The following is a 14,315-nucleotide window of genomic DNA, read 5'->3' as shown; positions in this document are numbered from 1 at the left end:
ATCCTCGGTCCAGGAACTAAGATCCCACCTGCCACAGGGCAACTTAAGCTTGAGCATGGCAACGAAGACACAGCACAGCCGAAATAAAAAAAGAAAATAACTCCAGATTGCACACAAATGTCATAGGTTCACAGGCTGCTGGCAGGCTGAATTCCCGCTGGGCTTGATGACACCCTAGCAGAGGTGGCACAGCTTGGCTTTGGCAGCACAGAGGGGGCTTGGTACCGCTCCTCACTGTGACCTGCGGCGGGGCGGCTCGGCTCACCAGGCCCTTGGGGTAAAGGGGAGGCTTCTTTGTGTCCAGAGATGCTCTGCCCTGCCCTGCCACATCGCACCCAGCGCTCTGCCTCTCTGCTAGCACCCAGGATGTGGAAGTGGTAAGTGATTCCCAACTGACCGTACAAAACTCAGTACCCCTCTTGGCTGGGGTCTCCTCACGTAGCTTAGGCCCAGGGAGCACCATTGCCTCTGGCTCTGTCCTGCTGCCTAGCTTCTGCAGGCAGCCCCAGGCAAGCGTCTCCTGGCCCTGTTGAAACCTGCAGGGTGCCGTGCTCAGTTAAGCGAGCGTCCCCAAGGACTTGTGTGCGTCCAGAGCTGCTCTGTTGTACTGTCCAGGGGGCGACAGGACAGAGGACGAGATGGTTGGATGGCATCACCGAATCAATGGACAGGAGTTTGAGCAAGCTCCACGAGATGGTGAAGAACAGGGAAGCCTGTCATGCTGTGGAACATGGAGTCACAAAGAGTCAGACATAACTGAGCAACTGAACAAAAGAGGTGCTCCCGAAATGGCACAGGTCATGTGCACTTGACCATTGAGGCTGCTGGTTCTTTCCTCAAGTCCTGTGGGCCCAAGGTCCCTGTCAGTCATTACTGGTTCTGAGTGCAGCTGTTTTTCTTGCTTGCACCTCCCTTGGAATGGCTCCCACACCAGTAGTGCTGGAGCCCTGGGGCTGGATCCCATGCCCTCGGTCACCGGCTTCTTCTCTGGCTGGCGGGGTCCCAGCAGCGCCTGGCTCCTCAACAGCACGAGGGGCGGGCCAGGTGAGTGACAGACACAGAGAGGCCTCAGCCAGCCCAATGCGGTGATTCTGATCATCAAGGACCTGATTCACAGCCACAGGTTTCTTTCCTCCTGGTCAGAGGCCAGGCAGACAGTCCAGTGGGGGTCAGACTCCCAGGCCCTGCTGCTAGGACTGGCTGAGGCATTTGGGGATTTCATTTATTTATTTTTGTTTGCCTGTGGGTGTTTTGTTATTTTTTTTAAGTCACTGAGTTTGCAATCCAGCTTCCAAAAAAATAAGCAGAGCCAACTATAGGGCACAGAACAGATGGTCTGGGAACTTGCCTGATGGTCCAGTGGTTAAGACTCCACACATCCAAAGCAGGGGACGCTGGTTCAATCCCTGGCTGGGAAAATAAGATCCCAAATGCCATGCCAAAAAAAAAAAGAAGAGCCAGTCTTCCCTGGTGCATTCCCCTTCAGCTAGGAGTGGCCCCACAGGTGAGGCCATGTGAGCCTTGGTGAGGCTGCCTCAGGTCCAGTACATCTGCACCTGCAGGAAAGTCCTACCAGGAGGTTCCCTCTGCCCGGGGGTGACTCAGTTCTCCCGTCTTCAGCAGCAAAGGAAAGTAGGGGACCCCAGCCCTGCAAGCCCAGCCGGTGGGGGGGGGGGGCCACCAGCACCGGATGCCAAGACTGTGGGTGCTTTTTAGTTGTCTTATTTATTTAAATATGAAAGAACATTTCATTGCTGCCCAGTATGAAAGTTGGTCCCCTGGGGAGTGAGAAGGCGGCTGGTGTGGGGTCTCAGGCGGCGGGGGGTTCCCCCGCAGAACATCCTGGAGCCTGGCCTGATCCCAGCGGGGAGGAGGGGATGCCCTGGCTTCACAAAAGCCATGATTCCAGGGAGACGCCCCCCTGTTCCCCTGGCCATGTGTTCTGATGTCTCTTCTGATGAGAAAAGCAGTGGGTCTCAGACCCACAATCTTCAGGGTGAGGGAAGGTGGGAGCCAGGTGAGTCCTAGCCCTCCAGACTCAATTCTGGGGCCTTAGCTGTCCTCCAAACAGGGCAACATCAGCTGGGACAGAAAACCAAGAGCCCCCCCATCCAACCTAGAAAACAAGTACTGGGCCTTCTGGGGGTCCAGCTCCTTGCGGAGAGAGGAGGAAAAGCTACCCTCAGAGGGGCTTCAGGTCACAGTTCACTGCGTGTTGCCTTGGCCACGATCACCAGCTTGGACAGCTCAGCCTTGAAGGCCCCAGGCCTGTGGAACACTGCAAAGGAAGAGACCCTGGGTTGGCACTCGCCTCTGCAAGTCCTCTGGGTCCTGAGCTGGGGGGTGGGGTGGGGGCAACAATGTGGGCAGGGCAGTGGAGGGGCCTCCAAGTGGACTCCATAAGGAAAGGCTCCTGGCCCTGAGAGGCTTATGGGTGATGGACAGGGAAAGGTGGGGAAGTCGAGGGCCTGACTGGAGGGAAACGAGAGGCCACGGGAGAGGCTGAGGTGGAAAAAGCTGTGATTATTTCTGCCACATTGAGAACAGCTGGGGGTCAGAAGTTTGCCCTGGCAAACTTGTCTGGCCATGCCCTGCTCTGCAGCCCCAGCCTGCCTCCCATTCCCTGTCTATCCTCCCCATTGGTGCTCCCTGGGGCTCAGGGTCTGCCAGCATCCCAGGCCCCTCTGTCCTTGATCTCCACTCTGAACAGGCCCTGTTCCCTGGAGGACCTGTGGGCAGGGCAGGCCTCCTTCCAGGCCCTCCTAAAACCCCCAATCACACCACCACATTCCCTCCCCTCCCACTCTCCACTTTGCTGCCTGGTGACACCCATGGCCACATGGGTTCCTCATCTCATTTCTCCCCTGTCCCTCAGGACTCTCAGGCTCCCTGACTCAGTTTAACTCCATGTCCACTGTCTCACTCACTCATCCCCCATTGCTCTCACCCCTCCGAGCCCCAAGTCTAGCACCCACTCTTTCTGTTCTGCATTTGGCTTGCATGGCTGTAGCTGAACAGGGGTCAGAGGTCACAGGGGTCTCGGAGCCTCAGGATGTGACGCCCTTGCCTCTCCAGTCATGCGGCGCACATGAGGTCCCAACTTCGATGCCTGAACCTGTCACAGGGCCCAGGACGCCCCCTCCCCCATACCCCACTGTGGAGCTGAGCAGACTTTTACACCCTCTGTTCTCTGCAAGGGACGGGCCAAGCATGCCTGCCACCTATGAGCAGTGGCTTCTACATTTATAAACAGAAATCAAAGGGAACACGGCATCCTGTGGTATGGGAATGTAGTATGACATTCACAAGTCAGTGTTCACAAAACAAGGTCTTATTAGCATGCAGCCACCCACATGCATTGACTAGTGGTTCATGCCTGACTTGGCCCTGCGGGGGCAGATCAAGTTATTTCAAAGGGGGGTGTCTGCCCCTAAAACCGAAAATATTTACCAGACGGCCCTTTTTACAGGAGGGATAGCCGCCTCCTCTCACCAGTGGTCCCTGGATCGACCCCTCATGGGGGTCTTGTCCCCTCTCTCACCTTCCCTGCTAGAGAACCTGGTTTCCAGCCCCACAAACCCCTCCACCTACCTGCTGTTTTGGTCACCTCAAACTCCTCATTTTTCAAGGGAACGTCACTCTCTTTCTCAAAAGCAGCTTTCGACTGAAAGAGAACAAGTGGAAACTTCTCTAATCAGGAAAGAACACGGCTCGGTTTGCTTCCTGGAGCAGCAGAGATGACAGACTTGAGATGCTTTTTTAAGCACAGAAAAGAGAATCCGGTGGAAGTGGTGGGTTAATCCACTTACGAGATCATCAACTGGCTTCAAACCTCATGCCTTGCTGCAAATCCAAGGAGGGAGGCATCTAATTCAGTTTTTCCCTTTAGCTGATGTATGGAAATGGCATACAAGCATGGCAGTCTCTTGAATGTAATTTTTAAAAATCAGAACTGTGTCTTTCTCAGATCAGTTAGAATAATGGAGTTTTATAGTAAGAATAGATTACTTTAGACACAATTTTGTGGTTGTTTAGTCACTAAGTCGTGTCTGACTCTTGCGACCCCATAGACTGTAGCCTGCCAGGCACCTGTTCTTTAAGAAGTGGAGTTTCCCAGGTGGTGGAGTGTTAAAGACTCCACCTGCCAATGCAGGAGAGGTAAGAGATGTGGGTTCAATTCCCTGGGTCGGGAAGATCCCCTGGAGGAGGGTATGGCAACCCACTCCAGTATTCTTGCCTGGAGACTCCTCATGGACAGAGAGGGGCCTGGCAGGCTATAGTCCATGGGGTTCCAAAAGATTTGGACGTGACTGAGCATGAATGCATGCAAAGTGAGAAGAGACCCAAGAGAGTGATGAGTTAACAGACTGATGGTCAGTCTGATGTGTCAACTGGAAGGAGCCGTGGTAGCATTAGGCAATCAGACCCTGGTGGGGGCTGCTGGGGCGGGGGGCACTGCTGTGACAGAGGTTCATCCTGAGCTAACTTTAAGTCAAAGAGACGGTCCTTGATGCCCTGGGGATGCCTAGGGGAAGAGCTGAGGCTCCCCTGGACGAATCCCCGCCAACAGCCAGGCTCCCACAGCAGAAGCCAGTTCCTACAGTGAATCTCTCATGTCTGTCTCTTGTTGGTTCTGCTTCTTGGGCTGATAAAGTGGTTTTCAAACTATTCCCAACTCGGATGCAGAAGCAGTCATGGGCTCTGCAGAGTGGCCGGGCTCTGAAGGGGGTTGTGTGGGTCAGGAGCATGGCGGAAGGTGCTGGCTGAGCCATGAACCACAGCTCACTGGGGCCAAAGGACGTGGGGCCCTCCCAATACCAGTGAGCCTGCCCTCTGGGCCCACTTCCGCCCCATCCCCAGATCTGAGCCCCCCTGCCTCCTGACTTCCTGCCAGCTTGGCCAGCAGGGGACGTAAGCGGGAGGCTGGTAAAGCCTTACTGGAGGAAGACTGGTCTCTAGGGGCCAACAGGGATCCCCTCTGGGTACTGCAACCTGCGACCCCCAGGCCTCCCTCTAAGGGCTTGGTATCCATCTCCTCATTATTGCCGCCTCCCCACCCCCCACCTGGGGGTCTTCAAGGCACAGTCCATGGTGGGCCAGCCAGGCAGCCCCCAGTCTGGGCGACACTCACATAGGCCATGCCGTACTCGATCTCGGCACCCCGCACCTCTGCCTTGAACTGCGTGAAGTACAGGTAGGACTTGCCCTGGGGCCTGCGAAGAAAGGTTGGGAGACAGATCAGCCTGGGGCTACGTGTCCCCCGCTCCCTAAGAATCTATTTGGGGATTCCATTTTGGGGAAGGACAGACTGGGTGCCCTCAACATGATCTGCTCTTTGCCAGAACATTCTTCCAGCTCCACGATGGACACGCCTCTTCCCTTTCTGCACAGGAGCTGTTTGAGGACAGGAACACTTGCATCCATTTGCTGAACACTTGTCATCCCCTGGACAACATCCCAGGTTTGCAGTGGGGGCGGGGCGGGGCAACATGCCCAAAGGGTGAGAGTACAGGGGTTAACTAGGTAGCAGAGGAGGGTGTCTACAGCTGAGTGTGTCCCTAAGGGCTGCTGCTGGGTGGGTCAACTAAGAGGCTGCAGGATGAGGACCCTGCTCTGGGCCTGTGTGGCCCAAGTCTGTGCCCAGCTGGAGGGCTGGCACTCCCAAGCCCATGTGAGATGATGGTCTACAGGCAGGGGGATGCAGCTTGGATGACTAACCTGTAACGAGGGGGCCCCACCCCGGCTCCTCTCCTCTAGATGCTTCCCTCTGAGGCCAGGAAGGGGCACAGATAGGGTCTCAACAGGGCTGGTGGTGGCGTGTTGAGGACATGAGGCTCCCACCCTCACACTACTCGGTACCCTGGAGTGGGGTACTGCTGCTGTGTGTAAGGTATCTCGCAGGAGACGGGGACTGCACCGAGGCCAGCACGCATCTTCTTTGATTAAATGTCACCCTCTCTGCTCTCTATCATATCCCATTTCTTGATCTGTCCCCTGGATTGACTCCGGTCCCTGACGGTGAGAGCGTGGCTGGGACTTCTGCTGTGCTGGACACGTGTCAATGCTTGAGAAATTGGTTCTACAGTACCTCTCTGGCAGTCCAGTGAGTAAGAATCCACCCGCCAATGCAGGGGATGCCAGTTCGACCCCACATGCCATGGAGCAACTGAGCCGTCATGCAACTACCAAGCCTGTGTACCACAAGAAGAGAAGCCCCTGCACCGCAGCAAAGATCCTACATGCAGAAACTGAGACCCAACACAGCTAAAAAAAAAATCAGTTCTGCTCAGGTGATCCATTCCAGGCCACAGGGCCCAGAGGAGAAGGGCCAGGATCCGATGACACTGTAGACCCTCCTCCCCATCAGGGGGCTGACCGCCTCCTTCTCAGGCTCCTCGAGCTGGGCTCCAGGCCGTGGGGTTACAAGAAGGGTGGGCATGGTGTCAGCCCCAGGGCAGGAGATTAAGCCCTTGAATGATGAATGTAACTGAGGGTGAAGAAGAAGGGGGCAGTGTCTGGGGAGCCCGACCCCTCTCCCGGGGGCTGCAGCCCCTGCCTCCTGCCCCCTCAACCCCTTCTCAGCCTCAGTGTCAAGGTGATCTCCTGGGGAGCCCTCCCAGGGAGCTCTCCCCACCCTGGAGGGCCGCAGGACTCTGTCAGCCTGTGGGCTGCCTAGAGCAAAGGTGCCTCATCTGAGGAGGGGGTAATCCCACCCCCAGGACCCTGGCTTACCTCCAGATGGTGCAGGTGAAGTGCTGGTGGTCTTCGCTGGTCCCCAGACTCATCTGCCACTTCTGGGGAGAGAGGACAGACAGGTCAACCCAGGACACACAGCCTCACATGGTACACAGCCTGCACCGCACCGGGAGTGAACCCCGATGTCAACTCTAGACTTGGGGTGCTGATGTGTCAGTGCAGGTTCACTGACCCTCACAAATCCACGTGATCAGGGATGATGGTGGGGGGACAGGGATACAGGAAATCCCTGTGCCTCCTGCTCAATTTTGCTGTAAAAAATAAAGTCTGTTGGGAAAAATAAAAGAAGGAAAGACAGTATCCTCCTGCTTGCTTGTGTAAGTGCAGAGCAGTTCTTAGAGAAGATGCAAGACTGCAATAACCATGGTGACACACAGGACGTGGTGGGGGCTGGGCAGATGGAAGGTGCCGGAGAGCTTTTCATGGTTTTTTTTTTTTTCTCTTTCTGAATGACACGTATTAGCTTTTTTAAAAAATTAAATTAAGAAAATAATACTTTAGGGACTTGCCTGGTGGACCAGTAGTTAGGTCTTTGTGCTTCCACTGCAGGGGCACAGGTTCGAGCCCTGGTCAGGGAACTAGGATCATACTTTAAGATGGTTCCAAAACACACCACTACCAGTTTATTCTCATTTTCAGGGCCTCCGAAAAGTTGGCCAAATGCAAGGTCTGGTGGCCTGAGGTGTTTCTGAGCTTGACTAGTAAAATGAGAGTGTCTTATCTTTCTGAAAGAGAAAAGATGGATTCCAATTGCTGATAAGCTGTTTTAACACTAGAGCTTTTCCACTAGTAAAAACAAGGCCGTTTTTATGTTAATTATGATGGGAATAAATGGTCACTTAGAAGCCTCCTGCCTGCAGCATGAAGGCCGGAGCCAATCACTTAGGTGGGACAGGCAAGGCAAGTGGACTCATATATTCATTTTCTATTTAAAAACTACTGGGACTTCCCAGGGGGTCCAGTGGTTAAGACTCTGCACTTCTACCGCAGGGGGCGTGGATTTGATCTCTGGTCGGCGAACTAAGAACCCACATGCTGCACAGTGTGGCCAAAAAATAAAACTGGACAAAACAAACAGGAAAAAAACTCCTGCCCACAGTTTCAAGGGCTCACAGTTTTATGCTGTGAAATATCTCTGGGATGGTGTTCTATAGCTCTTAAAAGTTCCATGACAGGCAAATCTTTAAGCATTTTTTTTAAGACTATGAAAGCAAACTAAATTAAAACCAAGCATTTCTTAGCAATATGGCCAACCTCCCTCTGAGTTGTTTGTTAAATGAACTTGACTGTGGCCTTGAGGCTGCAGGCTAGGGTGGGCGGTAGGTGCCCTTGGTGAGGCTCACATTTTGGCATCAGATACTCACATGAGGGTGTGTTTTGAGGCAGCCCGTTCAGACAGAGCCTCTGTGACCTTCCCCGGAAGGCTGGGGAGATCAGGGCCTAAGTGCCCAAATGGTCACCGCTATTGTTTTTCATTAAGATATACTGATAAGTAACAGATGGTGAAATGGGCCCATTTGTGTATTTTTTTAAGATTTTTGGATGTAGACTATTTTTAAAGTCTTTATTGAATTTGTTACAATATTGCTTTTGTTTTATGTTTTGGTTTTTTGGTCAGGAGGCATGTAGGATCTTAGTTCCTCAACCAGGGATTGAACACTCACCCCCTGTATTGGAAGGTGAAGTCTTAACCAGGACCACCAGGGAAGTCACTGTGTCTGTTCTGAGTTACCCAACTGCGACACAAGTCAGTTCTGTCTCCCCAGCTGTCTATTCACCATCCCTGTGCAGTCATTCCCTTCCTGCAAATCCCCAGGCATCACTCATCTGCTCTGTCCTCATAGCTGTGCCTTTGCACAACGCCGCCTGAGCGGAATCACACAGGCCACGATCTCCTGAGTCGGTCAGTCTGACTCCACCTAACACATGTCTGATTAATCTGAGTGGTTGCATGTGTATCAACAGTTCACTCACCTTTAACAGCTTTATTGAAAAACAGTTTATATAATACACAATATGCTCTTTTTAATTGGACACTTCAGTGTTTCCTTGTACTTTCAAAGCTGTGCAAGCATCACCTGTATAGCCACTCTCTTTTCCCGGGGATCTTCCTGCCCAGGGATCGAACCCGGGTCTCCTGCATTGCAGGCAGATTCTTTGCTGTTTGAGACACAAAAGAAACCCCTATCCAATTCTCACCATCCCCCAAAGAAGTCCTAAACCCATGAGCAGTCACCCGCACTCACTCCCCCAGGCCCTGACAACCAGGAAACCACTGTGTCTGTGGATCGGCCTGTTCTGGACGTTTCCCACCAGTGGAGTCACACCCTGTGTGCCCTCCTGTGCCTGCTTCTCTCACTGAGCATCGTGTTCTCAGGATCTGTCCACGTGGTAGCGAGTGTCTGGGCCTCACCCCTTTCCATTGCTGAGTGATGCTCCTGTGTGTGAGGGACCACGCTGTGTTCATTCATCACCTGTTGAGGGACACTTGGGTGGCTTCCGCTTGTTGGCTATGGCAAATCACGCTGCTCTGAACAGTCACGTGCGAGCTTTGTGTGGACGTAAGTTCTCATTTCTAACAGGCAGATACAGAGGATCCAGTGGGCTGTTTCCTGACACCGGGGCAGTGGGCCAGCAGCCAGAGAGCCTGTGGGTCACACTGTCGTGTTCCCATGCTCTGCTGGTGGCCCGCAGTCTCTGATGACCAGAGTTCTGGCTGGTGCTGCTGGAACAGGTCATGCCGGACACGTCTGCTCTGAGGTATTTCCTTTGGGAAGAATTCCCTCATCCAAAATGGAAGAACTGAGCCTGTTGCTGGCTCAGAATCTGTGACCCAGCCGCTGTCCCAAGAGTGAGCCTGGCTCTCCCGTGAACTGTCCACCTGCAGGGTCCTGTCAGGGAGGCACTGCTGGTGATGCAGGCTGTGTCCCACCTCAGGGTAGTAGTCAAAGGTCTGCACCTTGGGGACCTCGGTCACATTCCAGTTGAGGGGGCCTGGGTCCTCAGCCTCAGAGGCTGCCATGTCCTCATGTGCGAAGTGGGGTAATGACAGCCTCCCAGGGTTCTGAAGATGAAACGTGACATGTGCCTGGCTTAGCACCGCTCGGTGCGCCTGGTAAACTGCTAGGTGGTTGGGGACATCACGATTTTACTATCCTATGAACTGACCATGGACACAACCATGGGCTTCCCCGGTAGCTTGGACGGTAAAGAATCTGCCTGCAATGCAGGAAACCTGGTTTCATTCCAGGGGTCGGGAAGATGCCCTGGAGAAGGAAACAGCAACCCACGCCAGTATTCTTGCCTGGAGAATTCCACAGACAGAGGAGCCTAGCAGGTTACAGTCCATGGGGTCGCAAAGAATTGGACATGACTGAGCAACTGACGGTTTCACTTTCACAACCAAACAGGCAAGGAATGCACTGATGAGGAGAAGGAGCCCAAGAAGGGGCATGGCTCTACCAAGAGGTATGGACCGGGGTAGAATGTTCTACCACGTCACCACCCCACAGTGGACTGGACTGCTTAGAGAAGCAGCGAGGCCTGGAGGTGTCCGAGGGAGCGGTGGACAATCCCAGGATGCCCATGGTCCTGGCGGCAGGGGGAAGGGCTGCAACGACCCTTGGTTCCCCTGGGAAGGGTGTCACCAGGTGGTCACTACATTTCATTACAATTCTGTTGCTGGGGGACATTTATTTATAAATCGAATGTATCCAAAATCAGGAAAGTGGATTTCATGTCACTTTTTAATTTTAATTATCTATTTATTTATTTGGCTGCGCTGGGTCTTAGTTGGGGCTTGTGGGATCTAGTTCCCTGACAAGAGATTGAACCTAGGTCTCCAGCATTTGGATCACAGAGTCTTAGTCACTGGACCACCAGGGAAGCCCCAACTTCATATCATTCTTGCCCAGTGGCTTTCGCCTGGGGGTAATTTTGTCCTCTAGCAGATACTGGAGGACATTTAGACATTGTCTAAATTCACAGGTTCTAGGAAGTAAGATGTGGACACATCTTTTTTGGAGGACCTCATTCAACTCACTACATTATGTGAAGAATTACCACAGATTTAATAGCTTGAAAGCGACACCCATTCATTGGCTTACAGTTCTGTAGGTCAGAAATCTGGGCGTAGCAGGGCTGCGTTGTTTGTTCAGTCTCACAAGCTAAATCAGAGTGTCAGCCAGGGGCTTCCCTGGTGGTCCAGTGGTTAAGACTCTGCCTTGCAATCCAGGGGACGTGGGTTTGATCCCTGGTTGGGGAACTGAGATCCCATGTGCTGCATGGCCCGGTCAATGAAATAAATGAAATAAGATTGGAAGCCAGACTGCATTCCCAGCTAGAGATCTGGAGATTAGGGTCCTCTTCCGACGCACCTGGTTGTGGTGGGGTTCAGTTCCTTGTGACTGGAGGGCTGAAGCCCTGATTTCCCTGCTACCAGCCAGGGGCTGCTCTGAGCTTCTAGAGGCCACACATCCTACCTCCTCAAAGTCAGCTGTGGTGCACTATACCTGTCTTATGCTTCCAATCTCTCTCACTCCATCTTCTGCCATCGGCTGGAGAAACCAGCCAGCAAGGAACTGGGGACCTCAGTCACACACCGAAAGGAACCAGGTTCTGCCAACAACTTGAATCAGTCTGGAAGAGGGTTCTCTCCAGAGCCTGCAGGTGAGAGCCCAGGCGGGCTGACACCTTGATCTTGGTTTTGTGAAGCATCCAGCTGAGCTGACAGGGACTTCTGACCTTTAGAACCATGGGACAGGGACTTCCTCTGAGGTCCAGTGGATAAGACTATGCTCCCAACGCAGGGAGCCTGGGTTCTATCCCAGGTTGGGGAACTAAGATCTCACATACTGTAACTAAGCCCTCGTGCCACAACTACTGAGCCCTCGTGCTCCAGAGTCCATACACCACAATTAGAGAAGCCCACATGCCCCGACAAAGACCCACGGTAGCCAAATAATTGAAAAAAAAAAAAATAATGATGCAATAATAATTGGGCACTGTTTTAAGCTGCTCAGTCTGTGTTACTCAGCACAGATGAACACGATACTGCTAAGGGAGGCTCGTGAGAACGGCAGATTCAGGTCTCACATCCCTCTTTCTGTCCATATGTCTGTTCACTCTATGGAATTATGAGTAGAATCTGCCATCACCATTGGACTTGAGCACTGTCTTTTATCGCTTAGGCAAGAATAGTCCAGTGTCCTCTAGATAGCATGTATGACAATGGATGCTATCATACTAAACTACATGGAGTTTTGAACAACTCACCTCATTGGTTCCTCCTTGAGATGCATAGGTGAACACACAGGTGTATTTGTCCTAGAGAATGGAAGGAAAAAACGTCTCGGTAGTAGATAATTGTTAGCGCTGGAGCTTCAGGGTCTCTGAATGTCCCTCTGAGATCCAGAATCAAGATCCTGCTTTTGAGTATCTACACTTAGGGGGAGGAGGTAGAGTCAGAGCCTTCTGGCTGATGTCCCTGGAGGCCGATGTCCTTGGAGGCCTGAAACTCCCCCACCAGCCTCCCCGCTTGGGGATCTCCTGGCTCTGGACAAACAACCCATGTGGCTTCTAGAAGGGGGAGATCACATCTCTTCCAGCACCCACCCATTTAGGAACATGAAATCTGGAATTAGGGACCCCTGGGGTCCCTGTGTCCACATCTCTGCTCCGCTGTGGGCCTTGGGCAAGGGCAAAGCTTTCTGTTTCTTCACCTGGAAAATGGGCCTCACATAAAGAATCTAGCAAAATATCAGGTTATAAGAAAGAAATAAACAAATAGTGACTATTGATATCATTGTTAGACTGGAAAGGGGGACTGAGAGAGGAAGCAATTTCTCCAACAAGCTGAGGATGGGCTAGACTAGACCTAGGCCTGCTGCCTCTAGATAAGGAGGGTCTGGCCTCAGATTTCAATGAAAAAGATGGGGGACCTTGTGCAATGGAAGGAAAAGCAACATCTGTCCACTTCCTTCCTGGTCAGAGCTGAGGCAGAACGACTTTCTGTGGGGTCTGGAAGCATATGCCCCTGGGCCTCCAGCTCTCCTCTCCCTACCTCTGGGCCCATCCTGCCCTCCAATAAGGAGGGGCTCACTTGAGTCTAAACCAGACAATCCTGAAGGAAATCAACTCCGAATACTCATTGGAAGAACGAATGACTGACACTGAAGCTGAAGCTCCAGTACTTTGACCAACTGATGTGAAGAGCCGACTCATAAGAAAAGATCCTGATGCTGGGAAAGATAGAAGGCAGGAGGAGAAGGGGGCGACAGACGACGAGATGGTTGGATAGCATCACTGACTCAATGGACACGAGTTTGAGCAAACTCGGGGAGATAGTGCAGGAAAGGGAAGCCTGGCGTGTTGCAGTCCATGGGGTCGGAGACTCGGACACAACTGAGCGACTGCAGAACAACACTTCAGTCTGAGGGATGGGGCTGCTTGGGCACAATGGGCAAGTGAGATGAGTTAGGGACTGAGGCTAGAGACTCAGCCCCTTCAAAGAAGCCAGCCCGCAGGAGCCTCACCTCCTCTTTATCCAAGTCCCGCCTCCTACCCTCAGGCCCTGCCCACGCCGGGGCCGCCCCCCGGTCCCGCCCCCGACCCCGCCGGTCAGCTCCCCCTCCCCAGGCCATGCCCCGGCGAGCACCATTCCTCAAGCCCCCGGGGTGTCTGAGGTACTTACCCCAGGGCCCACGTTCTGGGAGAAAGAATGCACCACGCCGCCAGGCCGCACGTCAAACGCCACCGTCGTGGGCTCGGACACCGTCTCCACCGGCCTCAGCGCCGCGGCCGCCAGGAGCAGCGAGACCCACAAGTTCGCGCCGCCGCTGCCATTCCTTCTTCCGCTGGGCGCTGCCATCTTGGAATCAGGTTCGCGGGGGCAGGAACGGCGGACGGAGCGCGGGGAGGGACACGTAGGGAGTCTGGCGGAGGCCACGTCGGCGTCGGGCGCGACCACGTGATCCGAAAGGCCCCGCCCCTCCTACCCGGGCTGCCATCTTGGGGCGGGGCTTGGAAGTCCCAGGAGCGTTTGGGGCTGAAGGAATTGGAATAGGTTTCTTGGTTTGGGGTCCATTTGTCCCTCACTAGCCAAGTGACTGACCCTTCAACTCTTCTAGTTAGTACGTGTACAATGAATGAAGGATATAAAGGAGCACCACTGAAATTCAGGTTAATACATGTAGGCAGAAGATATAAAGGAGCACCACTGAAATTCAGGTTAATACATGTAGGCAGAATGAGGGAAATGGAAGATCACCATTGAGCAAACAACTCTGATTGTTACTCCAAGATTCGTGGATCCATGCTAAAAACTGGTGGGGAAGAGGATTTTTGCATTATCTCAAAGTATTTCCCCCCGAGATACATAACAGTTACAAAGAGAAAAGTAAGTAATTTTACAGGGGTGACACCATCTTTAGCCCACTGAGCAAAGTCAACGTCGTTAAAAAAAGACAGTGACTTCATGGAGTCACCACGGGATACAGAGGACATTCTGAGTGGCATCTCCTTGGAATTTCTGTGCAAAATGCACGGCCTTAATCTGATAG

The 14,315-nt window shown here is 53.1% G+C and overlaps 1 protein-coding gene and 1 long non-coding RNA gene across 4 annotated transcripts in view; one reads left to right on the top strand and one right to left on the bottom strand.

Moving 5' to 3' along the window:
• Positions 1-1,706: 1,706 nt before the first annotated feature.
• On the bottom strand, positions 1,707-13,633 carry MYDGF (myeloid derived growth factor). Its single transcript, XM_086410053.1, has 6 exons — positions 13,448-13,633; positions 12,031-12,081; positions 6,733-6,794; positions 5,132-5,213; positions 3,592-3,664; positions 1,707-2,278 (listed from the first exon to the last, which is right to left on the bottom strand). The coding sequence occupies exons 1-6, from the start codon at positions 13,622-13,624 to the stop codon at positions 2,199-2,201; spliced, it is 525 nt and encodes a 174-aa protein (XP_086266179.1). The 5' UTR covers positions 13,625-13,633; the 3' UTR covers positions 1,707-2,198.
• The window catches only part of LOC147368782 (uncharacterized), a 19,933-nt gene continuing 18,999 nt past the window's right edge, over positions 13,382-14,315 (top strand). For 2 of the 3 annotated variants that reach the window (XR_015166822.1, XR_015166824.1), the window contains exon 1: positions 13,497-13,635. This is a non-coding gene — a long non-coding RNA (uncharacterized LOC147368782). Of the gene's footprint in view, positions 13,636-14,315 lie in introns of all 3 variants that reach the window. The other variant, XR_015166823.1, reaches the window with a different exon arrangement.

The sequence above is a fragment of the Bos grunniens genome, chromosome 7 (assembly GCF_055505025.1).
Source record: "Bos grunniens cultivar Pamir isolate PY7600 chromosome 7, Bosgru_T2T1.0, whole genome shotgun sequence".
NCBI lineage: Eukaryota > Metazoa > Chordata > Mammalia > Artiodactyla > Bovidae > Bos > Bos grunniens.
The sequence above is the reverse complement of the archived record's forward strand: the minus strand, read 5'-3'. Positions and strand labels throughout refer to the sequence as shown.

Coding starts and splice junctions, on each gene's coding strand:
- MYDGF (XM_086410053.1), bottom strand. CDS start 13,624: ATGGCAGCGCCCAGCGGAAGAAGGAATGGCAGCGGCGGCGCGAACTTG. Junction 5,214..6,732: donor TTCACCTGCACCATCTGGAG/GTAAGCCAGGGT, acceptor CTTTCTTCGCAG/GCCCCAGGGCAAGTCCTACC. Junction 2,279..3,591: donor TGAGGTGACCAAAACAGCAG/GTAGGTGGAGGG, acceptor CTTCCTTTGCAG/TGTTCCACAGGCCTGGGGCC.